Source organism: Drosophila gunungcola, unplaced genomic scaffold (genome assembly GCF_025200985.1).
Source record: "Drosophila gunungcola strain Sukarami unplaced genomic scaffold, Dgunungcola_SK_2 000076F, whole genome shotgun sequence".
NCBI classification, from domain to species: Eukaryota; Metazoa; Arthropoda; class Insecta; order Diptera; family Drosophilidae; genus Drosophila; species Drosophila gunungcola.
In genome coordinates this window covers 289,068-316,170 of record NW_026453239.1, presented here as the reverse complement: position 1 = coordinate 316,170, position 27,103 = coordinate 289,068, and the positions used below count along the sequence as shown (strand labels likewise).

The 27,103-nt window shown below is 37.4% G+C and overlaps 2 protein-coding genes across 4 annotated transcripts; one reads left to right on the top strand and one right to left on the bottom strand.

The window, feature by feature from the left end:
• The first annotated feature begins 1,030 nt into the window (after window positions 1-1,030).
• LOC128264705 (uncharacterized) lies at window positions 1,031-27,103 on the top strand. 2 transcript variants are annotated; one of them, XM_053000341.1, is made up of 5 exons: window positions 1,042-1,300; window positions 1,509-1,974; window positions 15,673-15,876; window positions 25,599-25,692; window positions 26,423-27,103. In XM_053000341.1, the coding sequence occupies exons 2-5, from the start codon at window positions 1,946-1,948 to the stop codon at window positions 26,573-26,575; spliced, it is 480 nt and encodes a 159-aa protein (XP_052856301.1). In that variant the 5' UTR covers window positions 1,042-1,300; window positions 1,509-1,945; the 3' UTR covers window positions 26,576-27,103. The 2 variants fall into 2 exon arrangements, 1 of the variants encoding a protein (XP_052856301.1); XR_008268758.1 differs by lacking the exons at window positions 25,599-25,692; window positions 26,423-27,103 and adding an exon at window positions 16,052-16,116 and having other exon boundaries at window positions 1,031-1,123.
• LOC128264698 (uncharacterized) lies at window positions 16,122-18,571 on the bottom strand. Of its 2 annotated transcripts, none has more exons than XM_053000332.1 (3): window positions 18,437-18,571; window positions 16,859-17,721; window positions 16,122-16,261 (listed from the first exon to the last, which is right to left on the bottom strand). In XM_053000332.1, the coding sequence occupies exons 2-3, from the start codon at window positions 17,708-17,710 to the stop codon at window positions 16,154-16,156; spliced, it is 960 nt and encodes a 319-aa protein (XP_052856292.1). In that variant the 5' UTR covers window positions 17,711-17,721; window positions 18,437-18,571; the 3' UTR covers window positions 16,122-16,153. The 2 variants fall into 2 exon arrangements, with proteins under 2 accessions (XP_052856292.1, XP_052856291.1); XM_053000331.1 differs by having other exon boundaries at window positions 16,859-17,724; window positions 18,437-18,562.

The following is a 27,103-nucleotide window of genomic DNA, read 5'->3' as shown; positions in this document are numbered from 1 at the left end:
TTTAATCCTGTTAGTTAACATAACTAGTTCCCGTTTATGTACAGTATGTAAAATGACGTGTAATATTGTGTGTAAAATGTATTTATACATGTAAGGCCGTTAACCGTTTTGTTTCGACATGGAAACCCGTTTTGACGCACGAAAATTACCATTTTATATCGTAAAATTAAAAACTAAATTTCAAAACAAAATTTAAATGGAGATTGTTAGAGGCTTAAGCTACAAGACTTTCGAGATATACCACTCTGAAGTCGGAAGCCTGAAAGACAATTAGTAGATTTAAGGCTGCAGGTTTTTGGTGACTTTGCTTCGGTACGATTTTTTCGCAGATTTAGGAAGGGGTTACATCATAAAAATTTAAAGAAATCGGACCCAAATTACAAACCAAGTTTTAAATACAGATTTTTATAGAACTTAGCCAGAAGACTTTAAAGATATACCACTGCCTTTATAACTCAAATTATCATATTTAATTTGTCATTTTTGGCATTTGGATCATTGCACTGTGGGTCATTCATTCATTCAAAGTAAAACAATAATAATTTAATTAATTTTTATTTTTAAATGCCAAAAGCCATTTTCAGCGTCGCTAAGGTGTGCAATTATATATAAATTTTTTTAATCCGTCAATCCGTCAAATGAAATCCTCATAGCCCAATAACATTTATGTATGTTATATTTTATCTTATCGAAGTTCTCAACCATTTGATGATTACATCGCTGGGATATATGCTTCGCCACCCTAGCGAGAAAATGAAGTTTCTGATAGGAAAACATTGATTTTTAACATTTCTGTTACGAAAACTTAACTCTTTAACATTTATGTTAGGAATACGTTAATTCTTAACATTTCTGTTGGGAAATCTGCTATTGCGCTGCGGCAGAAGGAAAGCAGAATAGAGATGGAAAAACATTGAGTTACCCCGCCAATCATCGATGAAGCCGATGTTTTGAAAACATCGACGACACCGATAGCTTATCGATGTTTCTATCAAGGTTTCGCCACCTCTACCGCTTTGTTGTTGTCGAGCTGCAGATAAATTCGAATTCGCGCCCGGAACGCAAACTCCAACCGCAAACGCTTGAACCGCAAACGCTTCGAAATTCAAACGTTATTTCCGTTGTTGGTGCCCCTCGAAATAAACAAAATAAAAAAACTTTTTTTTTCGTTTTTTTGTTGCCACGACTGTTTTTTTTTACCACCAAAGATTGGATATATCAAAGAAATTTTAACGGCTCTTACAGCAAAGTGCATTGTGTGTGTGTGCGACATATGACAAGTGCAACAAAAAGCTTAAATGTTTTTTAAAAATATATTAAATATTTAAAAAAAATTAATTAACAAAGACAACAAAAATACAAATATGTGTTTTTAAAGATCTTAAGAAATTGGCTTTGTTTTTGTTTTGAGTGTGTGTCAGTGTGAGTGCGGCGCTTAAAATGCATAATGCAACTTTGCCACTGACCTTTTTTTTAATTATATTTTTTATGTGTGTGTTCTGTTGCAGCTGACGTTCCCCCCATCCGAAAAATAATGCAAATATAACTAAAAAGCCCAGGAAAAAATCAACAGCTGCTAAATCTTGAGTCAACAGGCGCAAAACAAAACGTAAGAAAATACACTAATGTGAACATCAACAACAACAACAATAACAACAGTGGTTATTAAAATCCAAAGTTTCCCAAACGCCCAAAAATACAAAGAAAAAGAAGCAGAGCTTGTGTCTTGCTGTGTTGAGTGTTAAACAACAAAAAGCTATAAAAAAAAGTGATTAAAACCAACTGCAAATTAACTTCTAACGGTATTCGGTGATCGCTTGCTGGCGGAGCATGGATATCACCCCAGTTCCATCACCACCATCGATATCCGTATCGCTTTTGGCTCCAGGATCAACGGTATTCGCAAACGCTGGCCATTAAAAAGCGCCAGCCGAATGCCACAAAGATGCCACCGCTGCAACGAGACCAATTGAAGTGAGTGCCCCCATATTCCACCACCATATAAATTTCTAGCCCTTCAATAATACAACAACATTCGTCAAATGCAGACATATCATATTTAATACTTTGCGCCATTCAAAAAGCAACTTCTATTTCCTAAATAAATAAACTATTAAAATTCCCTAATTTAACAATTTCATGAAACGTTTAAATTACAAGGGTAAGACATTTAGAACTTAATGAAAGTTTTATCGAATGTTGAATATAACTTTTCTTAATAAATATATTATTCCTGTGTATTGGATCTTAAGTTTTGTAAAATATAAACTCGCTTATATTCTTGCAAAGTGACCGATTTAATAATAGAATACTTAGTCTTGTCGCATCAGCATATAAAATATAAATAAATTTTAACTAAGATTGTTTAGAGAGAACGTATTCTTCCAATTAATTACATGTGCCTGGTGACTGGCCTTACATTACCCATAATATTTAACTCCATAACCAAGGAACTTTACCACATCGCGCAACTCTTTAATTACTGACCAATAATCCGGGAGGCTTTATAATTGCGTGTCTGTGTTGGGATTGCCTTATAGAATGGGCCTAAGTTTAGGAGTTTAAGAGGGCGCGCTTAGTCACTGCGCCTTAAAGTTCACGAAGGGGTGGACATTGGCAGGGGCAGGGAGCACATGAGCCCGGTTCGTTGGCCTGGCCGAGATAACTAAAAAAAATTTCTCCGCTCTCTGTTTATGAATGAAAACGCAAATTTAACAACAACAACGCAGCCGAAGAGAGCGAGCCAAAGAGAGACGAGAGAAATTTTCAGAGAAATGCGGAACAGAAACGTAAAAAATGTGCGCTCCCTCTCCCACTCTCTCTCTCTCTCTCGCGCACTGGCGCGAGTTCATCGACCTTTGCTATTGAAATTTTTGGGAACGCACACACAGATACAAAAACGAATACGAGAGCGGTACGAAACGCTGCTTATTTACACATTGATAAACAATCGTTGATGCTGAATGTCGATGAGTACGATTTTGATGGCACAAAAAATGTAATTATATCATCGACTTCCCAGATGCCCTATTCCAGGGCTTTACTTTCCACCCTCATTTTCCCTACTCTTTAGATTAAGTCAGATATGTGAATTTCGAAATACAATTATTAATAAAGTAAGATAGCATTTATAAATTTCGATTAATTCTGTTGATTAAGGTTTTGTTGAATGCACTTATAGCTGCATTTATATATTTTTAAATATATTCCGAATCTCAGGAAAATTGTTATTTAAATAGGATAACTAATTAATTAATAATTAATTAATTAATTACTGTGAATACCTAAAGACACTTCAATCGAAAAGTAAAGAAAGTAGTAGAATAAAAGAAGAACCTTTGATCAGTTTCATGTCATTTTGTGACATTATACAAATTCTTATTTAATACACACAATTTCATTGATTTCCAGTAATTTGAAGGAACACTTTTTACTATTAATATATTATTTCTAGTAAAGATTTCCAAAAGTTTACCTTTACCAACTAATGGGTAAAGGGAATCTAAAGTGCGGTTTTAATTTGACCCCAACATTATTGGCTGGTTTCTTCTTCCTGATTGCCGATTTGTGTGTGTTTGTAAGTAGCGGGTGGGTTGGCGAACGCACGATAACAACGCCTGGAACTTGGGGACTCTCCACAGGGCTGGGGACCCGAGGGGTGTATCCAGAAAGTAAGGGGGGTGGCGGTAAGGTCTAGGCATTGGCATTGTTTTATTTTTGCTCCCTGCTTCTTCGAATTACGACTGCCGCTTGTTACCAAGTCCCAAATGGCTCTATATTGGTATATGTATATGTATGGGTTCAGGGGTGTGGGCGGTATCTTCTGAAAGGGGGTTTCACTCCTCAGGAGATTTCCAATATAATACGGCATGAGAATAATTAGATTAATTGCCCAGTTTATTGGTTATAGTTATTGCAAGGATTGGGGAACTAACATACATATGTATTTGGTGTTCCAGCCAACAAAACTCTGATTCCCTTCAGCGTAAGCCACTGGCGTACTTTTGCAAGTGTGCGCTGTATCTGTGTGTTCGTGCGAGGCCAATGACCAAAAATGTAGTGACAAGGGCGTCAGAGAGATTCCAAAATTTGTGTATATTTCGCCATTACAGCAAAGAAACAAGGAAGAACCCGTAAAAAAGGGGCAACGCTTTATTCTGGTTTCAGTTTTTCGTTTTTCATTTTTTATTTTTCGTTTCTGATGTTTTTCTTTTCGTAGGTATTTCTGGCGAAGCAGTAGAACTTACCCAGTCCAGAGACACAAAACGCTGAAACCTTCAAATTCGGTTTCAATGTCATGTAACCCCCGTTTTACATGGCATACACGTGCGAGAAAGAGATGGGCAGATAGGGTGGGAAGATTGGGAGGCAAAGGTTTAAGCATACACGCACACACACGCACATTGGGTGGCCAATTAAGGGAAAATACAGGAAAATGCCCATGCACCCAGAAATCCTAAAATCGAATAGCTTTTATAGCTGCATCCTAAATTCTGCCAGCTGTTAAATGTCGAAAGCATTAATATTACTTGTTCTTTAATAAAACACTGTGGTTTTTTAAAGAATTTCCAATTCCAGTTTGGAAAACTGTGAAGAATAGCTTTTTCAGCTTAAATATTTAAATTACCACAAAATATAGATTCCTTTTGATCTTAGTTGTATGGACGTTAAATATTGGTCTAGCTAACCAACAATGTTTTACAGTTTTTTTATTGAATATTAGGTCTCCTTATATTTGTTTGTCTCTTCGACAAACACTTACCCTTAAATACTCGCTTGGCCAAATTTGTTCATATTATATATTTTATGAGTAGTTATTTTTTGCCTTAATTTTTGTACAACAATTTTCGAAGGAAACTTGCTCTAACTTTCCTTTTTATAAAACTTTTGTTATATATTGTTAGCGTTACAACCTTTTGTGGTTGTCGCTTTTGATTCATTTCATTTTGTTTCGATTTGTGTGCTTTCATTTTGTTTCTCCTTGCATTTTAATCAATGCCAACGAACTTTGAGTTTATTTAGCGCCTATACAATAACTCCCTTGGGATAAGGTGGGTATGCACCTGAGAACTCCATACGTAAACATGCTTATCACAAGCGTTCCGATTCGTTCCGCTTTCTTCGCCACGTTCCGTTCCCTGTGTCACATACCACTTGGTTCACAGTTGCTTGATTCCTATCGAATCTCGGGTTGAGTTGAAAGGAATAAGAAGGAATTTTCCTTATCTGTAGTTTGTCGTTTTACTTGCTCTTCTTGCCATTTGATAGCTGTGACAATATTATGCATAGTGACGGGTAAGAGACAGGAAGAAAGGGACAGGAGTGGGAGAAAGAGGGGAGCAAAAAGAGAAGGAGGGTTTGTGAAGTCAGTACTACCCATGCATACATACGTAATGTATAAATCACCCAAGGGTCAGTGCCTCGATAAAGTTCTTATTGTCTCCCTATCGACTCTCTCCTCATTTCCCCCTCATTGTTCCGCGCTTTCCTATCCCTTAGTCATGTTTACTAATTATGTGCTGTTGGATTGATTGCGTTCTTATTCATCAGCTCGACTTCTCCCATTGGGGAATATTTTGAAACATTTCGAATTTTTTTTTGGAAATCAAAGTTTTAATATCCTTTCAATTTCGTATGTTAGATTTCATGATCTTCTAATAAACTTAAAGCCCCGAAATCGAAATATACTGATCCCAATACATTTGCAGTATAGAAACACATTAACATTCTTTACGTTTTATTCTCTCTTTCTAGTATACAAAGTATTCCTAGAAAATTTGTCCATGAAGTAATTTGTTGGACATTCGTAACCTTTGTTTTATACTTACAGAGGGTATTATTATTTCAGTCAGATGTTTGCAACGCAGTGAAGGAGACATTTCCGACCCTATAAAGTATATATATTCTTGATCAGCATCACTAGGAGAGTCGATGTAGCCATGTCCGTCTGTCCGTCTGCCCGTCCGTCTGTCAGTCTGTCCGTCCGTTTCTACGCAAACTAGTCTCTCAGTTTTAAAGCTATCTGCATGAAACATTCCCAAAAGTTGTCTTTCTATTGCAATTAGTACATAAGTCGGAACGATCCTCGGACGACTATAGTATATAGCTCCCATAGGAACAAACGGAAAAATAAATCAAACAAATTTATAACTTTGCTGTTTTTTAAATTTTTTTTAGTTCTTCGAAACGATCGGAAAACGATATCATAAAGCTGTTAAAAGAACTATCGAATAATTGAGCTGCAAATCAAATTAAATTTTTAAAAAAGCTGCAAGGATATATGCTTCCTTGTTTAATATTGGTTTCAGAACTTTCTCTGTCCAGAATTATAATCGTATAAAAACTGGCGTCATTCAAAAGTTACGAAACACCTTGAGCGTGTGTTCTCTGGAATTTAAAATTGACTTCCGCGTGGATTGCACTTTCCCAATACCCCGATGAATCACATTGTTCGGGGTCACAATTGAACACCTTTTTTTCAAACCGATATGATATTGGTTGGGCTGTCATGCACTTTAAGTCAGGTTGGCACTTTTCTTGGCCTCGCTCTTTCTTCGCTTCGACATTTTAGCAACCTTAGCAATTTTGGCCGCTTTCTTTGGCCAGCAGAAGAAATGGAATGATCACGTTGCGGCCTTTGGACTGACGATGATCAGTCAGATAAGTCCTGGACTAATAAGCAACGCCGTAGAATGCAAGAAACGTATCTGCCGAGATTCAATTCCATCCGATCCGATTTGGTGTGATTGATGCGATCTTTCGCCTCTGGCTTTTTAGCTTTCGGCCATTTAACCATTTCACCATTTCACCATTTCACTTAATCTTTATTTCCCCAATTTCTCCACTCGGTTGTTGACTTGTTCGAGTACGGAATATAAAAAGCAAATTACTCAGTTTGCCCTTTTCCAGCCAAGAGGTTTTATTAGCTTTAAAAATTGAAAAGAAAACATCGGCTTCAGCTAAAATACCTTTTTACATGTTTCCAAACGTTTTATAATTTTTGGAAATGAACTTACAAGGGCTGTAATGAGAAAGATACCTGCTTCGAGAGAAAGGGACATTTGTAATACCCTGTTTATAAGGTAAGTGTTATTGTGTGGAGTATTTGAAATTTTGGTATACGGTGTTTGGGTTCCTCTTTTAATTTGTTCGCTTTGTGTATGTATTTTTTGTAACTGGCGAATAGTAATAACAATTCGCCCACACACCAACACCTATACACAAGAACATCAATGTGGTAAAGGGAATGTGTGTGTAAATACCAGAAATAGGTACAATGTTCGTTCAATGACCTTTTACTTTTACACTACTTCCATTACCAATCCGCCCCCTTGTTTTTGTTGGTTTTTGTGCTTTCGCCTATGCTTTCCCCCTTCGTTTGCTGTCTCTTTTGCTCGATGATTTTTAAGCAGATATGGTTAAATTAGTCGTTTTTGCGGAATTGCGTAACACGTGACGTCAAATCCAGCTCAAATGCAAATTGCAGTGCATATAACAAAAAAAAAAACTTGTAAAAATATTTTGCTTCTCACACTCACTTGTATATGTGGTGAAAAAGATACGTATACGACAAAGATTTGGAAAAAAAATGTGAATAAAAGATTCAAAAATGTTAAACGTCAAGTTTAAGTTGAAGTTGCTCCACACACAGATACTCTCACGCACTCAATCACATACACAACTCACACACACGGAGAGCGCGCACAACGAAACGAACCAAAAGAAAAAACAACAACAACAACAGCAAAAAGGGCACGTTCAGTGTGAATGACCGCCAACTAACACACATTTGTGAGCGCGCTAAAACAAAAGCAGAAACAAAATCAAAAAAGGAAAAGGCAAAAGCAAAAAGAGGAAGCAAAGCAGCGTCGACGGGGGCAGGCAACAACAGCAAAAGCAACAGCAACAGAAAAGTAAAAATACAGCAGAGCAGAAAGTTGCAGCAATTCTTACTGTTTTTGTTATTTTTGCACATCTCATACAAATGTCAATTGCGTTTTCGAATATGTTAGTCAACCACCTTAAATAATATTAATAAATATTAAGATTAACGGACAGGAAGTTACAAAAAAATTGAAATGGTTACAATATGGTTGAACATGTTAATGTTTTTTCAAAAAGAAAAACGTAAAGTCATTTGTTGGAGCCAAGAATCCAAAAAACCAACAAAGATGCAAATACAATAATAATAATTTTAGCGGATTGTAGTTTAAAATTAGTGAAACCTTAAAAGTAAGGTTTATGTGTGGACCTCATTTCGGGGTAAGTGTGGTGGGATTTTTCAGCTTTCTTTCGGTAAATGCCAGTTATTTCTACATTTGTTTTTACTGTACAGTCAGTAGAATTGAGTGTTGCTGCTGTTGTTGTCGTTGTTTCTGTAGTAGTTTTATTTGCCTTACAAGAATAAATAAACAAGCCGCAAAGAACAACTACGACAACGAATACGAATAAAAATAAAAATATAAAGAGAGAAGAGGAGGAAAGGAAAGGAAAAAAAAACAACGACGAAGATGAACCGGCAATGTCATTAAACCCTAAACAACAACAACAACGAAAACTGAAACCAGAAGCGTTATGAAATAAAGAGCGAGAGAAACGAAAAAAAAGCCGGTTCAAAACAGAAAAAGAGCAAAAAAAATATAAAATCTCTCTCTTACTCGCTCTCTTGAATTCAGGTTGAACGACCGACCTAGCCATTTTGTATCTGTGTGTGCGCGCGCTGTGTGCGTTTGCGCCTCTGTTGGTGTCGGTGTGCCGTGGGGATCAAGTGAGTCATTTTTTTATTACTTTTGATTTGATTTCGTTTGTTTGCCTGCTTTTGGCTCCGTTTTGAACCTGCGATTCTTGCTTTATACCTTTCGTTGGCTACTTCGATTTTCGCGCACTTCCTTGTTGATCGCTCCCGCTCCCACACTCTCACACCAGCACACACACTTTCTTTCGCATTCGTGCGAATAAGAAATTCTTTGTGTGCTTATCATAGATAGAAAGCAAAGCGAAAATATGTTCCATGGAGTGGACCGGATGGGATCTAAATCGGGGAAATTATAATTATATAATTATAATACAACTCACTGACACCTGTTGATGTGGAAATAATCGCCAATATCTTTATTTTATACCTAAATATGCATTCAAATTGAGCTGGTCAACTAAAACTTTTATTTTTGAAAAATTAAAATTTTTTCTTAAAAATCATTTTACACTGATGCTATGTAAAATATTCATTGCAAAGTTAAAATTATCCAACGTTATGTATTAGGGATTTTCTTTTAATTCCTTTATACACCTATAATTTTAGCTAGGAAAGGATTGGCTTTCCATACTTCATACCGCCCTAGGTCCACTCCAACCTTCCATACACATTAACAAAAAAGATCCGCGGTTCTTTCTTTTTGCCAGCACTCGTGCTGTCCCGCTCGCACTTCGCACGCATGTTGACCTTGACTGTGACTTTCATAAAATTGGTCGTCGCTGTTTTTGCTGTTGTCGACGCTCTTGAGCTGTGCCATTGTTGTTGCTGTTGGTCTTTTCTTTAGTCGCTTATGAACTTAATTCGCTTCTTTGAATATGTATATGGAGCATATTGGAGAAACAAAAAAACAAAAAACTTTAAATGTACACGCACCAATTCCGTTAGTTTTCTGCTAGCCGATTTTATAAACATTTTTCTCAGTCTTTTGCATTATCTATATTTCCTTCCCAAAAAAAATCTCATGATCGGTACTATATATGTATTTGTGAACATATAATCATGTGTATGTAAATATGTAATTGAAAGTCTCTGATTAATTTTTCAGCAACAAAAAAAGGTTGCTATGTGGATGGGTCAATTTTATTTGATTTATTGAAAGAGTATTAGGGGAATAAGAGATTCCGAAAGAAAACAAAATATAGATAAAATTAAAAAATTATTCAGTCTTGTGTAATAAATATGTTTTTTTTTTATTTTCAAATTTGTTAAAATTATAAATCAAATAGCGGGAATAGCCTTTATAATAACGTTGCAAACCATTATGTAAGTTTTACAATTTCATTGCAATTTGACGCACATAATTTCGAACAATAATTTGTAATGGTTGTGGGAAAATGGAAATGTAAAAAAAAAATTATCAATATCCACTGAGTAAATTTGTAGTCATGGAATTAATATTATGATTGTTAAAATAAACCTAAACAAACTATCTTAAAGATGCACTAGTTTCAGTTTTATTTTATCTATCGCCGTGTTTAATATGCCAAAGAATCCATCGATTATGATCTGTAAAGAAAAAAAACATAATTATCAATATCCATTGGGTAAAATTGTAATCCTAAAATCGACATTATATTTATTTAAATAAACCTTATTAAACTATTAAAAAATTATTTCAATATTTTTCTTCATGAATAAAATACTGATATGTAACTGTAAGAATATGGAAGTATATCAGTTATCCTGTCGGAATAATATAATATAATTATAATTTTCAAAGAAGTAAGTAATGAGAACTACAAATTGTGTTCCATTTTCAGTAATTTTTGATTGCTTATCACTGTTTAAAAAACGTTTTCTAGTCTTTTGTCACTTGCTAATTGCTAGCATACTCACACACCTTATTTCCCACACTATCTCGCAAACAGAAAAACACACAACCAACAATATTTCGGTAAGCTCGAAAGTCAAAGCCGAAAAAAAGAGATTTCTGTTGTGCGCTTTCTATGCGAAAGTTCACTGAACTTGCCCTCCATACCAAAAACCAAAAAAAAAAAAAAACGGAAATAAGGTGGCAAAGCGAAATGGCTAATAAGCTGGAACTGCCTAGAGCGAGAGGGCTAGCGAGTGGGTGGTGTTGGCCAAGAGAGGCGGATTGGCCTACGCATTTACTGAGCGGAGCATCAATTTCGAGTTCAATGTCAAACCACAAAAACGACAACGTCGCTGCCGCAGTCGCTGCCTCTGCCGACGACACAGACAAAGACGTAGGAGTGGAGGAAGTGCGGGGGTGGCACGTCAAAAAGAGCGCTTAATTTCGCCCTTTTCGTAAGCAGGCACAACAAACCACCAGACGCCGAGAAGTGAAACCTAATTTTGATAGCCGTCTAGAAATTTTAAAATTTTCTAATTTTATTTTAACTTTTCAGTTTTGTGTTTAGCAGTCATTATTTTTTTAATTTAATTTGAAAAGTGTTAAGAAACGATCCAAAAATACAAAGATTTTTAGAGATTGAGGATGCAAACACTTAGAGGTGTTTTTTTTTTTTAATTGAATTACTTAATGAAAAGTTAATAAATTAGCACTGCTGTTTTAAAGTCATTTTTCTGTTTTTGAAATTGACCAATAAACGTTTAAACTCGTACAAATCTTGAAAAATTTAGAGATTCAAACTAATAACCTTTCGAGGTATGCATTTTCGAAAAATGATTTCTCTTAGAAAAGTTAACGGCTTAAGAGTGCGGTTTTTATGTCGTTTTTCTGCAAAGCCATTTTTTTAAGTATAAAAGCGGGAAGCGAGAAGTTAAAAATGTCAGTATAATTAAGGAAATCTTTAACGCACTAGCGTTTCTATATTTTTGTGCGTGGAACTTAAATTGAAATGCGGATCGCGAAAGGTGGCGCTGTGGAATGTATCTTGCAGATTGTGGACTGTGGGCAGCGCTGCCAGCCTCGACGCCGACGTTAACATTGTCCGGAGGGCGTTAAACTTCACGGTCATGGCTTTTTCCTTCTTATTATCCCTCCTCTTGCCCCGCTCGCTCCCCCTTCCCCCACTCCTCCTCCAACCGCACTCTCTTTCCCCTGCTTTCTCTCCCTTTTGCTCTGCTTGTGATTGATTGTGACGCATTGCTGACCACTACGCACTCTCCTAGATTCTCCGCCCACTCCTCCTTCACCACCCTTCTTACACTGCTATCTTCTTCTTCTTCTCTTATTCTCTCCCATTCTCTTCATCTACTCTGCCTCTCCCACACTTGGTTAAGAAGGCGAATGACCGATAAAAGCTAACCACGCGCCAACCATCCGACTGATAAACCAGGCGACAGCAAAAAGTGAAGAAAATATGAGGAACAGGGGAGGCGTAAGGGGCGGAAGAAAGAGAAGGGGGAGGAGCAGGACAAGAAGTGTTAAAGGCCTAGAGGAATCAGATACAAAAAGTTGCTGTGGGCTAGTGTGAAATTGGAAAGATTACGAACATGCAAATTGAGCTGGGCATTACCTAATTTCAGTTTTTCCGCAAACGGTATAGAATCAATTTAAAAGTAAACTCTCTCCCAAAAATTTTCAAGCTAACATGATTTTTGCATAACTGGTACTATCAAAAATCAAATATGTATGTAAATACCATAGTTTCGCCAACACTTTAGAACCTAAATAGTTCAATGTTATTATTATTATTATTATTTTGGGGCTTACATAAAATCGTAGAAAAAATTACTTCTAGAAATTACGTAAATTACCTAAAATACAAACTGCTACTTTTGCATCACTACATGGTATTAAATGTTTTTTTATTGAACACTACACTTTTGGACGAAAAAAGTTAAACTGTATTAAACTATTCCTTTTGGTTATGTCAAGCGATAATGTTTTAACTGAATGTATTTGAAAACCAAGTTTTGACAAACGAACTTGAGAAAAATACCAATACAAGGAGTATCCCAAGCGTGGAAAATGGCTAAGCTTGGGATCCGTAATATTTAGTTTGCATTGGATTGGCTCGGGACCAGAAAAGAGCGGAGCAAAGCAGAGCAGAGTAGAGCAGAGCAGACCTGGACTCGGACCCGGACCCGGACCCGGACCCGTCGAGCATTCAACCCTAACCTCAGACAATGTTGAACTATGCAGAGTGCATCGGCGGCAGCCCTACATTTCGCTTCCCCTAAATAAAAAAACGAATAAATGGGAATACAAAAGACTGCGGCAACAATGGAGAAGGTGGGAGGAGGGGCTGGCGGGGTTGTTGCCGAAGGAAAAGGAAGCACAGCGGCAATCGGGAATGCCCTGTTGCCACATTACGTCACGAAGGAGCGACAAAGGGGGCGACGAGGGCGCTGAAGGAAAGGCCAACGACCAGCACACATTTCAGGCCGCAAAAAGTTTGCAGGGGTAAAGGGGGTGTAAGGGGCATGCGGGGTAAATAGGGAGCACACAGCATAGAGACCCTCGTCAACAGACAAGGGCCGGTCCCAAACGGGAGCGAGCGAGACAGACAGCGAGTTCAACAACCTTCGGCGACCCTGAGAAGAGGTCAGCAACCCCTACGTATACGTAATACGTGTCTTGCGTGCCTGTGTGTCTGTATGTGTGAGTGTAGGATCTAAAGAGAGAATTCTCTCTTCGACAAACACACGAAAGAAGGGAAGGTGAACATTAGGGTGGTCCTTTTGGTCTAAAACTATTCTCGATTATTCAAATATTTTGAAATACCCATTTTTTAATAAATCAAGTGTGTCAGGCCAGACTACTTATGAGCATTGAATATTTTGTCAGGGCTTGTTTTTTGGAGTTGGCAAAAATAAATATTTTCATATATTCCGTATTTTAAAAATAATACCGACAAAGTAGGGGTATAATATGCGTTAAGGCAAATTTTAAAATAAAGGATTCAATTCTTAAATAGCTATTCGCCACACTGGTCCACCCTAATGACGGGCAAAAACAGAACGAGAGGGCTATAGGGAAGTAGAACGAGATAGAGACAGGCAGATGGGGAGCGATTGGAGAAGCAGCTTCTGCTTGGGGGTAGGCAAACTTTGGATGCGTTTGCGTTTGTTTTTTGCCGGTCGTTGCCCGAGAGCATTTGCGTCCGACGTCACCGTCCGACGCCGGCGTTCCAACTTTGGGGTCGTTGGTGGTCGTTATCCTATATACCGAGAAAAATCTATTTTTATTTGCATGCGCCCGGTTGCCTTTGCGCCTTTGCCTTTACATTTTTTGTTTTGCCGTTTATTCTCCGTCTCGTTTTAGGGTTTTTTTTATGGGACATGGCGAGGGTGGCGGGTATGTCCCACAGGATGAACCTGCCCTCGGCCAACTGTTGTTGCACCTGCCTTTGGGGTTGGGGCTTGCAACAGGGTTACGCCATCGAGCTATTGGGGTTCATTGAAAAAATCCAATGACATTTCGAAATTATATTCAGTCTTTGTCCTCCAATTAACGTTTTAAACTTTTTACCCCTAGAGTAGAAGTTACAATTTTTCAATACAATTATCTCCCAGAGTAGTCCTTGTAGCTTAAGCTTGTGTCATAGGAAAAACTAAGTATCCATTGCATTTTAAAGTATTAATTTAAGTCTGACAAGTATTGGATCAGCTCGGAAAAACAATTTTAGAAAAACAAATAGTTGTTGTCGACAGACATATAAGATTATTTTGCTTGACATAAATAAGAGAGATCCCTACATGTACCTTCGCCTAAAAACTATAAATATTGTGGTTTAACATTTAAGTTTTTAGCGAAATTTAAAACTTTTCGTCATTCTTCAAAATCTTTTAGTGTCAAATCTTCGGAGTTGTAGCCCGTCTTTCTTCTTAAATTATTTTTCTAGCTGTCTGCGATCGCCAGACTTTGCAGTTAATTTTGTTTTCTTTTTGCCACTGACTCTTCTTCGTTCTCCATTTATTCCTCTTCGTTTCGTATTTCTAGTGATGCCTAGCCCCTCTGCATTGCGTTACATATTCTTCCGCATTTTTGCAGTTGCAACTGAGGTGAAGTGGGTGCCCGGTATAGTGAACACGTAGCAGCCTCGGGTGATGACTGTAGCGATTGGTCTTTCAAACGTAGGCTTTTGCTAAAGCAACATTTATTGTAAATGATCTTAGCACATAACGATTTTTGAATTTTTATTTTAGTGTTAATTAGGGAAAGTTGTTTTTAAGTTATTACTGTACTGAGTACTAAGGGAAAGACGAAGACACTTGGATATAGAATTCCAAGCAATGACCCGAGTTTGTCGTGGGGAGGAGAAAGCAGGTGCTTAGGTTGTAAAGGTGGGCGTTGTAATACCAACAATGAGGGACATCCCTCGTCTAGGAGAAAGCAAACATAAACAAAACAAACAAAGTTAAAACAAGTATGTATTTTAAAAACCTGTAAACTTTTTATTAAAACTTTAAAAGTAAAATCCAATAATACAAGTAAAAAAAATAAAAAATCACAACAAGTCCTCAAACTCGAACAACACAACAATCAAAACAAAAAAGACGAAAACAGAATTGCATGTGTGGTGCGCCCATGAAACGTACTTTGTTGACCTTTCTGCCTCTGCACATATATCTATAAACATATATACATATGTATATCGTTGGGGTTAATGAAACCGATTGACACAATTTAGCGAAACTGCTAAGAAATCCAGTTTTTCCCCCTAAGTTTAAAATACGCGTAAAATTTAACAAAACGTCCCTACATTGTAATGTTATACATGTTTTTTACATTTCTACATTCCCAACATTACATCAACTCTGTTAACTAACATAAGCCGCACTGTACTACAATTTTAGCTGGCGCCACCAGTGTTTGGTAAAACTCACATAGATGGCGCTGCTGGTTGCGGCACTTGCTTAATTCAAAGTCAAGACCGCAACCAACAAGTTCTGAGCACTTTCCAAATATTTGTAAATAATTAAAATAACAAATAAAATTAAAATCGAAAAAACTACAATAAATTATTTTTGCATCTTTCTTACAGCCACCAACATTTTGCGCTTTTGCAAAGAAAACGTGTCAATGAGAAAATTGACAGCTTTGATATAAACTTTATAAAACCATCAAATCTGGTCGTGCTCAGATCGACTATAAATCCAACCACAATCCCAAACGGTCGAACTAAAGATCGATTCAAGACTAGCAGCAACATCAAAATCAAAAATTCGAAAAGCGGGAGTAACGAGCGGTAAGTTTTAAGAATCTTTTACCTTGATTTAATAAATATTCGAAGGAGAAAACTCAAACGTAGTTGGGCTTGGTATTAAAACCAAGCTTGATCTTAGAATTAGGTACATCTTCTTAAATATACATTCTTATAAGAGAATAAACTAAATACGATTTAAAAAAAATGTTCTCTGTAGATTTCTAAAGGCTTTGTTGTTAACCGAACTTACCTGACATTCGATGGAGTGTGATTGAATTGGCAAGCTGGCATGACTTCTCTTGATTTTAATCTTGGAGTGTTACGCTTGTTCAGGCGGGAAATACCCTAGGATGCGGTCTTTGAGGGTGTGGTACATGCCCTTTGTTTCTAAGGTTGGAATAAACCACAGCCTGTTCTTCTGCTTGCGCTGTGGGTGGTAATTTATAAAATAACAAAGAAAGAAATCAGATATTGCTAAAACAAAAAATGCCATATAACGAACATATTTCGATTTTTATGCGTAAATCAATGATATTGTTGTCAGGTTTAAATAAAATTAAGTCCGTAATTGTGAATTAGTAAACTATTACTTTATCTGAAAGTATAGTCGAATAAATTGATAAACACCGAGGTTATAATTTTTTCTTTTCCTATTCCTCCTATGGGAGCAATATGATATAATCGTCTAATCCGGCCCGTTCCGAATTATATACTATTTATATGCAATATAAACCCTTATGGTTTATTAAAACAAAAAATAATTTGAAATTGTTAATTTTTGGTTCGCTTAATAAGCTAGCACAAAAAAAATTATCCAAATTAAAGCGAAATTTTTTTATAAAAAATATATTGCTCAATAAATAACGGTTATTTATCAAAAAAATTTCGCACGAAGTGTGATTTCCGCTCAGAAAATAATCATTAAATTGTGATTTTTATTATATCACTTAATGATAATTATTTGCAAGTTGTAATGGAAAAAGCAAGGATACCTTAATGGGATAAGCCCAACCATAATACTTACCCGTTTGAACTGCTCCGCGTAGGTATAATCTTTTCCGGCGATCAATATGTAGAGGCGAACGGCTTGCACGAACCCAAATAGCCCCTGGACCATCAAAAGCATTAGCTCGATTGCGAACAAGAGCTGCATGGCGTGGATCAAGTAGATCAGAACGCGCAGCGAGCTGTAGGTGTCGGCTATGGTGAACACATGGTCTTTATAGGCCACCCAAGTCTCCTTTGCGAAAAGGCCAAATCCGTCCAGCAAGCTTATCACGTAGGGCAAAATACCGACCCACATTGCATTAATATTAACGGGCATCTTCACCAATGATCCATCAGCCCTGGGCACCACAAGATTGTTGCGATTCGGACGCGCAGTTCTGAGCACGCAGTAGAATGGTACCATTGCACTAAAGATGGAACTGATCAGGGCCACACACACGTTGCCCGCAAAGGTCATGGCCAGGCGCCGGAATTTTAGGAATTTAAAAAAATTTATCTGCTGCCACTGCACGTTGAACTCTAGGTGCGTGTTCAGCTTCATGATGCTGGGCACCAGGATGTAGGCCAAAAAGAGTACGATCTTCACGCGGATGCTGGCGCTGGTGGTCTTGTCTTGCTTAGCCACCTGGCGGAAGTAGTTTTCCATGGTGGGCTCATTCGGCGGCACAATGGCGCGCAAGGCTCTATGGTTGCCACTCTGGTGGCGGCGATGAAGCGACCAGAGCGACGGGGAAGTGGAGCTGGTCCGCTTGGCCCTGGTGCGGGCCATGTCGCCTGCTCCTGCGTCGCCAGGAATAGCGGGCCCGTTGTGCTCCTCCTGATCTGGTCCAATTGGCTGCTGTATGTTGTTTCGGCGAAGGATAGGCATCTTTTCTGCTGCTGCTGAATAAAAAAAAAAAGGTTTCGAATTTGTGCCAACAGCCTTCGTTAGACGGAGCAAACAAACCCGTGTGCACTGGACCAAAATCAGGATGTCTTCCTTTGGAGCGAATTGATAATTACTATCTAAAACTGTCAGAGAACACTAGTCCTCGAAAGCTAGTTACAGCTTTTAATGGAAACGATTTAGTTTAACAATTTAATAATTAAAAGAATGTCTTTAAAATATGAATGTCTGATCTGGAATATAAAAATGACGATTGATTTTTATAGGATTGCTTGATTTGTAATAACATCGATGCATCGATGTTTCTCCACCTTTAGCTTGACATTAGACGTCACTTTTAGTATTGTCACCAATAATAGTTAAATTTTTCCCAATATCAAACATACGAATTTACTTTCCTGTCTGTTTTTTTCTCTTTCCGTGTAGCCTCATAAATATGCAATGTTAGGGGGGGGGGGGGGGAGACTCCAAGGGGTGGGTGGGCAGTGCACCCCAGTGGGTGGTGCTCCCTGTCGCCGCCCCTTCAAGCACACTCCAAAGTCCGTGACTTCGCTGGGACGTCTTTCGCATCCCTTTTCCGCACTCAACTTTTATGTAAGGCCACCCCACACCCAGCGATACCACCCACTGCACCACCCACTAGGGGCTGCTGTCCTTCAGTTTGCGAGTGCAACGAACGCTGCCCTTTAACCTACATAACACACATACCTGAGGGGTTTCCGTTCGGCTGGGAATTATCCTTTTTCACTGTTTTTATTTTCTGGAGAGAGAGATCGAGGTCTGGGTATATCGGATGTTGGTTCCAACTGAACTGAAGTGTGTGTCGGGCAGTGACACTAAGGCCAAACTAAACTCATGGCTAACTAGACGGATTGGATGGTGGCCAAATTCTATTAACATGGCTATAGTGATTCGTTTTTTGGCATTTACCTAAAGGGCAGAAGACAGCTGTTTTAATTTAATAGTGCTCAAATTGGATTGGGTATTCGATTAATATGGTAACACGCGGAGTTTAAAGCTAAGTACAAGTTAATCTTTTACCGAATTAATTTTTCAAGTTTGATTTATTTTGAATATTAGATTTATTTTGGAATCATCTATACACTCCCAAGAAATACAATCATTTAATATACATACATCTAGTGTCTCAACTTACTTGGACTTGGGAAAGTTCCAGTTGGGAAATTTTGACTAAATGCCCATTAATACACACACACACATACATATGTACATATACAACTGTGGGGATCTGCATGTGCCTATTACGCCATCGAAAGCAACAACAACTTCAGCGACGGCGGCGACTGAAATATCTTCATGTTCATCGTCGCGTCGCTGTCGCCATATTGAATGGGGGGCAACGGGAGGTATGTGGTGAGTAGGGGATTGGGTAGAAAGGGGGGGTTGGGTGGTGGGCGCCATCGGCTTGTGTTTGCCGTAGCTTCTATTTACATTTGGAACCTCTGCCAGCTGCAGCGCTGCCGCCGCCGATGTCAACGCACTATGGGAAAACAAACCAATTTTCTGGCAAAAAAGTTTGTTCAATCGTGCTGAATAAATTTATTTCGACTTGCAACTTCTGAAATACTGAGGACTTTTTGAGCATTTTCGATTCGATTTTTTACCTAAAGTTTAAAAAATTTGGACAAAATGGTTATAAAATTACCTTATATTAAAAATAAAAAAAATATTTAAATAAAATATATATTTTTGTAATAATATTTCAAATTACTGCCTTAAACAACTTCTATTATTTGTATTTCAGTTATAATGAGACAAAAATGTAAAACATGGTTTCCGTTGTCAAGAGCTTAACTCATAAAAAACCCTTAATTGTATCTCCGTTTTAGGGCTATTGATTCTTAATGCCACAAAAAGTGGTCGTCTGCCCCATAGTGGTGCGGCCGCCGACGAAAGCGAAAGGCCATTGTCCGGAATTTTGTTGACCTACTAAGGCAGCGGCAGAATGTAATGTACGAGGCACGGCTACACTGTCATTGCCGTTTGCCGAAGTCGTTGAAAAGCTCGCTCTCCTGGTTCTGCTTGCTGAAAGTAGTCGTTTCGTTTCGTTTTCTGGCAGCCAAATTACAGTGGTCGCTCTGAAAAGGGAAACCCTTACAGTAACAGACACAAGTCAGCTTAGGTTTTAACTAATTGTATCATACTGCGTACGAAAAAAAAGTTGCATACTTATAAGAGCTTTGCAAACGAAGAACTTTCTTACGAAAGATTCGAGCTCAACACCACGCAATTAACTAAAATTTTGGGATAAAAATTAATGAAGTATCGAGTTCTAAACACCTTGATCAAATAGTTTTAGGTTTTGAAAATTAATACGTTAAACGTGAGTATCGCTAGTAAAGAGGAAACGTTTAGTATTCCCTTAAGACGTAGGCATTTCTTTGAAAGAAAGAAAATTAAAAATATATTTATTTTTGATAATAATGTCTTGGTGTGTCTCTTCAATAAATTGATTTTAGATAAATTTTCTTTTAACGATTAAATGCTACTTTTTGAGTTGAAAGTAAATATTTTGCCAGCACTTTGGCCGTAAGCATAAAATACGTATGTATGAGTAAAAAATCTTTTCACATTTTTAGATGAGCTACCAGTATAGCTTTCGAAAAGTTTAAATCTGTTTTAATTTAATAGTCTCAGATACCATCATTAGTGTTCTTTTTAGCGAGCGTTCACTGTACATGAAAAACATAAAAACAACACTATGAAAACAGAACTAATGCCCTGCATTTTTGTTATCGAGAGAGAGAGAGAGAGAATAAACTAAATGAACCAGAGGGGCGCTACAAAGGGGATAAAAAGAAATAGAAAATGAGCTGACTGCGCAACTTTTTTTTTACCCAAAGTCATTCACCTTTAGTGCGCTCTCTCAAATGTTCTGCTCTATAGCTCTTTTTCGTTTTTTTTTTACTACTTAAGCCAAGCTTAAAAGTAATCTCTTTCTCTTTTTGACTGCGTCGCCAGCTTAACGCCTACACCAAAAAAAATTAAAAAAGAAAAGAAGGGCAAAACAACAATAGAAAACGAACTTTTTTTTGATATTTTTGATGAGCAATAAAATGTATTGATGCACGGGTGTGAGATTGTTTTTGTGACTGAGTGATGAACATGAGTGTGTACGTGTACGTGTACGTGTATGTGTTTTTTTTTGTTTTTACTTTCTCTTCACAAATAGAAAATGAATTACATGCAAGGCAATTAGAAGAGCTGCCAGCTGGTAACTGTATTTATGTGCGAATGCAAATAAATAAAAACCTTTGGTTAAGGTTTTGTTTAAAACTAGCTTTTAAATGGGTCCCTTTTGAGGCTTTCAACCTTTTCAAGGGCCTTTTCGGCCGGTATAATAGCTTTTTAGGGTTATGCTTAGTTTTAAAAGATACATTCCAGTAAATCTCTTTGGGGTTTTTCATGCTTTTCATAAAATAGGTAAAGACTTTAATTTATATCTTTAGTTTCTGTATTAAGATTTCCACAAAATTAATAGTTAGATACAAACAAGTTAAAATATTATGACATTTTCAATTATTTTCACTTTTAGCGGTTTGAAATTGGGTTTGAAAAGCATTTAAAGTTTATTACTAATACGCAGTGTTGGTTTTGCAGATATTCAACATTTAAGTATAGATCTAAATAAAATAAAATGCTAAAATGTAAATATTTTAAATCTATTTTAATTTTAAATATCATTTATTTAAGAAGCCGTTTTTAAATCCTTTTTTCTTACGCTATAAAACGGCTGAAACTTCTAATTTTCATAGCAAAAAATTGTAAAATTGTTTCTGGCATGCCTTCAGGTGTCCGTCTTTTGTGTTTTCATAAGCAAATATGTGACTGCACTGCTGTTGAAGTGTAGTGGTTTTTAGTGAGTGTATGTGTGCGCATATTCATTGTGCATTCAAAGCGGTTCACTTTTGCATATTCATAGATGCGTGTGAATGATTCATGAGTTGCATTTAGGCAAACAAACCGCTTCTCTTCCGCTCTCTTTTTGTGATATATAGTGCCCTCTCTCTTCTTCACTGGCTATGCTCTGTTGCACAGAAAGTTCAATTTGCAGCACGCCCCCAAACCGCCCCTTTCGAGGTAGCTTTGGCGAGCTTTAACCCAGTTTAAGGTCATTTCGAGTCAAAGAACGTGCTGAAAGGGAGAGAGAGACAGAGTGAACATGTGGAAGCGGTTGGGGTTTATTGCAGTTTGTTATTGGGGGTTGCTCATGGGGCTTACGGGGCTTTCGTGAGTGTGTGTGAGTGCTGGCAATCCCTGGTCATCGCTTGGCATTTGTCAAGGACTTTTCGAATAACACAATTGCATTTGCACCGAATCAAATAAGCAAACTGAAATATGGTCAGGCATTTCTTCTATTAACTCGGGAAATGAAAATATCCGTTGCGGTCTTGCCTTTTATTTGGTCTTACTAAATAAATACTATCAACTTCCTGAAAGCGGATTTCTCCCATTTCTGCACTTCACTGACATTTATAATGGTTTCTGATGACACTTGATGTTATAAACTGCTTTTAATTAAATTTCTGTTTATATAATATTATTTTTGTTGCTAAAAAATCGCACTATTAATTTGCCAAAATACGGCAAGTTCGGGTTTCGATCCAATAAGGTCACAACAGTCTTGACATTGCGGAACCAGCGCTCTGATGACGAAGAGATCGCGTCGAAAGAAACCCAAGCCCACCAGCAACCCCTCCCAAAAAGTACTATGCTATAGTTTACTTCTTCTTTATTTCTTATCAGTCGGCATTTTCAACGATTTTTTAAAATTTTTTTGTATTTCTTTCTGTTTTTGCGCAAACGTCGGCAGCGACGGTAGCCTCAGTGATAATGAAATTGAAAATTTCATTGCTAATTGCGTTTAATATTTATAATTGACCTAAATACAATTTTGCGATTGGCATTGCCAAAAAAAAATTACAAAAGAAGAAAGCAGCGGAACATGCAAAGCGCAGGGAGAAAGAGAAAGGAAGCGATGGGGGGAAATAGAGAGAGAGCGAGCACGACTTTGGGGAAAGGGGTTGAAGGGGGTAAAATGGCTGAGGGGTGGTTCAGTCTAGACTGTAAGGACCTCCAATAGTATCCCTTGTGAAAAAAGAAGTTACCATGCAAATTATGGGGCACTGAAATTAAATTACGAATAAGAGTATAAACAAATTAAAAAAAATAGTCTATATATTTCTTTTTAAAATCTGACAATAAACGACTTTATAGTTATATATGTTTGTATACATATGTACATATGCTCAAATTTTAAGCAATACTAATTTCGAAGCAAATTAAATCTGCAGTTAAAGTTTTGATTTTTACAAATGAAAACTTTTTTTAATTTTAAACACTTTTAATGATGTTACCCCTCAATAAAGAAAGGAAAACAGAGTTAATAGACAAGAATGTAACAAATGCATTGCATATAAATGTGATCATTTCCTTTATTTTTTTTTTCTTGTTTTACAACATTGAATAGATATATTTTAGTAACTAACAACTAAAATAATAAAAATTATGGGGTTGAAATGTTTTAGTGATAATATATAAAGTTGAAAAAAAATTAGCTTAAAATTTCAGGTGATCATCTGGCTCGCCATTTTTCTACCGTACCCTCTCCTTTTAGATTTACCGCTGTTCTGTTCTTCATCTTTTTCACAAGTGCAAGCTGCAAAAGGCAATAACAAGAACAAAGGCAAGCACCAGAAACCGAACAAACTGCAAAAAAAGTGTTCTAAATATATGAGAAGTACACACGCACACACCCACAGAATGACTCAAATGATTTACATATACGTATACGTAACATGAGAACTCTATCTCCCTCTTCTTCTTCTACCCACCCGCATTTGCCACCTATCATGGTTTATCGCCCTCCCCCTCTGTCGCTCTGCTTCTTCCGCTAGACATTTACAGTTCTTCGCCGCTGTATTGCTCCATCTCGCTCGCTGAAATATTTAAAACGCAAACTTTTCTCTTGCCCCAAAAGAACAAAAAAACACATTCACACACACACACTCGAAAAAAACAAAATCAAAAACGAAACAAAAACATAGCAACAACAAACGCAGCGCCAAGAAAGAAGCAGCACACACAAAAAGTAGGTGAAAGGTCTTCAACCTTTTTGCATGAAAACAAAAATGCTGAATGGGGCGAAAAGGGAAGAGGGGCGGTGGGCGTTGCAGTTCTATCTGAAAAACAACAAAAAAACCTGAGCACAAAAAAAACTGCCAGCAAGGCAATAAAATATAAAACAAAAGTGAAAGAGCCGGCGGGGGGAAGGGAAGGCAACAAGAGGTTCACTATGAGAAAATCGGTATCAAATGTGCTTGTCAATAAAATAATATTATTTGCTTATTACAATAGTAATTCAAAAATGGTCAAAGGTGTCAAAACTTGAATTTTTTTTATACTTTTTGCACTGTTCTGTAATTTAAAATTGTTTTTTAATTTTAATTTAATTAATTAATTAATTTTAATTAGAGATTATCTTTGAAATATCAACAGATCGAAATTATATATAAAGAATTTTGCATTTTTGGGTTTATATGATTTGAATGTATAATAACAGCAGTATAAAAATTGATTTTGACTTAAAAATTATTTTAAAAACGTTTCCGGCTAAATGTTAACCTTACTTGGTTTAAATATGATATCGATTTTTTAAATTGATAAAATATTTTTTTTTTTTAAGGGTTTAACTATATTTGTAGGTTCCATGCTCCAAGTTCAGAAATATATTTTTGCCAATGCTATTATTATGTGGCTGTAGTTTTTTTCGATGTTATGTTCAAAATATAGAAATAATGTAGATAATAACAAAAAAGCTGAGGACAGTTTTCCATGTGTCTGTGGGGGTCTGTATTTTTTTTCGCGAAGGAAGGACAGGGGGTGGGGCGTTGGGCAAGTGACCGACAGACCGAGCCACTGCATTTAACTATTTTAGCCGCCCCAGTCGAGCACTCTCTCACACTGGGAAGCGAGCACACACACACAGGCACACAGGGGCATGGAGGACTTGGACCTATCCCAATGGCCCAGCTCCGTGGGGCAGGTTCAGTGCGGTTCAGCCGAGTTCAGCTCACCCTTCTTCTTCCCATTTCCACTCTTTTTCCGCCTCGTTTTGGTTCACTTGAGGTTGAAAATCGCACAGATGTACATTATTCGTATATACGCTTTTTTTGCAACGAGCGAGCTTTTCCTTTCCGAGAGAGAGCAAGCAAGAATTCTCGTTCTCTTTTTTGGCTTGGCTAATGCCAAACTAGTGCTAGTGCTAAACTTTGTCCCTCACCGCGACCCTCAAAAGCTTTGTAATTTTTGCGCACAGACAGACGGAGACATTGATTTCAAGGGGGTGGGGGGTGGTGTGGCTTGAGAGGAAGCCAGAACAGCTTTTCCTGGATCGCGCAAAGGAGCGGGAAAGCTGCTGCCAAGGCTGCATAATTTTTGCACCGGACCTGGAACGTTACTAAGCCAGAAACCATGTAAATGACTCCTAATTTGCCTGGGCTTTGAGCCTTTTTTTTCATTTTATAGAGCCACCCAAAATGGCTTTAAAACAAATGAATATTGCTTCATTCAAGGTATTTGACTTGTTTTACTGATAAAGTGATAGCTAATAATAGCTATAACAAATATAATTGTTTCATTTTGTATTACTTCATTTTATCCCAAAAGCTAAATATTTTATCAGAACTCTATGTGCTTGTCAAGCCTGCTCTTCTACCTTCTTATTGAAGTTAAATACCCGGAGTACCAAACAAAAATTTATTAAACATTGTTGGACAGGATTCCCTTTATTTCCACTTACATTTTACCCGACTTCATTATGTAATTAATCTTTATCTCTTTGTTGCAGCCATTTCCATTTGAGTGAAACGCCAGACTTGGTCGCCTCCTCTTCGCTGTTGTCGTCAGCTTTCGTTGCATCCTCCGCCGCCTTGGTAAATGCGGTAAGTGTCAAGATTGTTTTTAGCCGCAATCAGCAAAACCGCTTCCGTCGGGAGTTTTAATTATCCTACTGTTAAGGACTTGGTGATCCTCCTCTTTGAGGTGGCTTCAAATATTTTCTACTCAGAATTTTAGAATGCACACTGCACAAAGGTAAATGTCAACGAATCAACCAGGGGAACCGTATAATCGGCATGGAGTAATAAATATAAATCAGTGATTACATCCATTTAGCTACCTGGTGGTCTCTATTACTCGGTAGTTCAGTCAGTTTATGAATGAATAAGGTAACAGAAAATCGATGAACTAAATCACAGCTACAGCCAAGGCAGTAATCAAAGCGAAGGACATGGGCTTGTTGTTAGACAAATTGCAAAGTAATTGTAAAATCAAAGGATAGTTTTCCTTGGGCCTTTTTAAGCTTATTATCCACTTTGATCTTTTGTGTTTATACAACTGACTGAACAAATTAATTTTGAAATTAAATTTGCCAGTTCCATAAAATATATTTATAATTGAAATTAAATTTTTACTCGTGTACGCCGTATCTGTTAAAATATTTCATTACGTATACGTAATTTTTCTGAAACGATATTAAGTATACGTAAGTATATATATATAACGTATACGTAAGATTATATTTTGAAAACTCCTGTTTAAATATGTTTATCTTGTTATTTAAAATTGCAATTCAAAAAATATGCTAGTTATACGTTAAATTTAAATTAAAAGTTCTATAGAAACATCGTCATATTTTGCACCATCACGTACAGGCTTTACCTGCTAAAGTCCTGCTATCAAGTGAAATCCCGTTACCGATTGCCCAGCTGGTTATCGATAATGTGCAAAGGCAGCAAAAACGAGAAAAATCCAAAGGCGAAATAGAAGCAAAGCAAACTGAGGCAAACAGCGAAGAGCAGCAACAACAAAAAAAAACAAAAAAGGAAAACAACAAATGTGCACGGCTGTTGTCGGTGTGACCGAGTGTGTGTGTGTGAGTGTAGAAACTGTGCCAATGCCCTGACAACGGCACAAGGTGATGATGCAAACTACAGCCGGCTGCAGTCGCCGTCCCCATCGACGTCGTCGTCGCAGTCAGTGAGGCAGTGACGCCAATTGCCATGATGAAAGAGCCAAAGAGCCAGTGGCACAGTAGGAGCGACTACTGGTGGTGCAGTAGCTCCTGGGGGAGGGGTAGAGAGAAGGAGGGTGGCGGTGCTGCGGAATAGTTGGCGATGCGTTGGTGAACATGCAATGACGCGAATGACACAAACACCGATACAGCTCCGGGCGCATCAATAGCAGTGCAACAAGTAGTTTTGGGAACTCGATTATAATTATTATTTTCGAGTTAAAATTACAATACAAAGCTACATTACCTACATTATTAAGCTGACTGTTTGATAAGAAGAA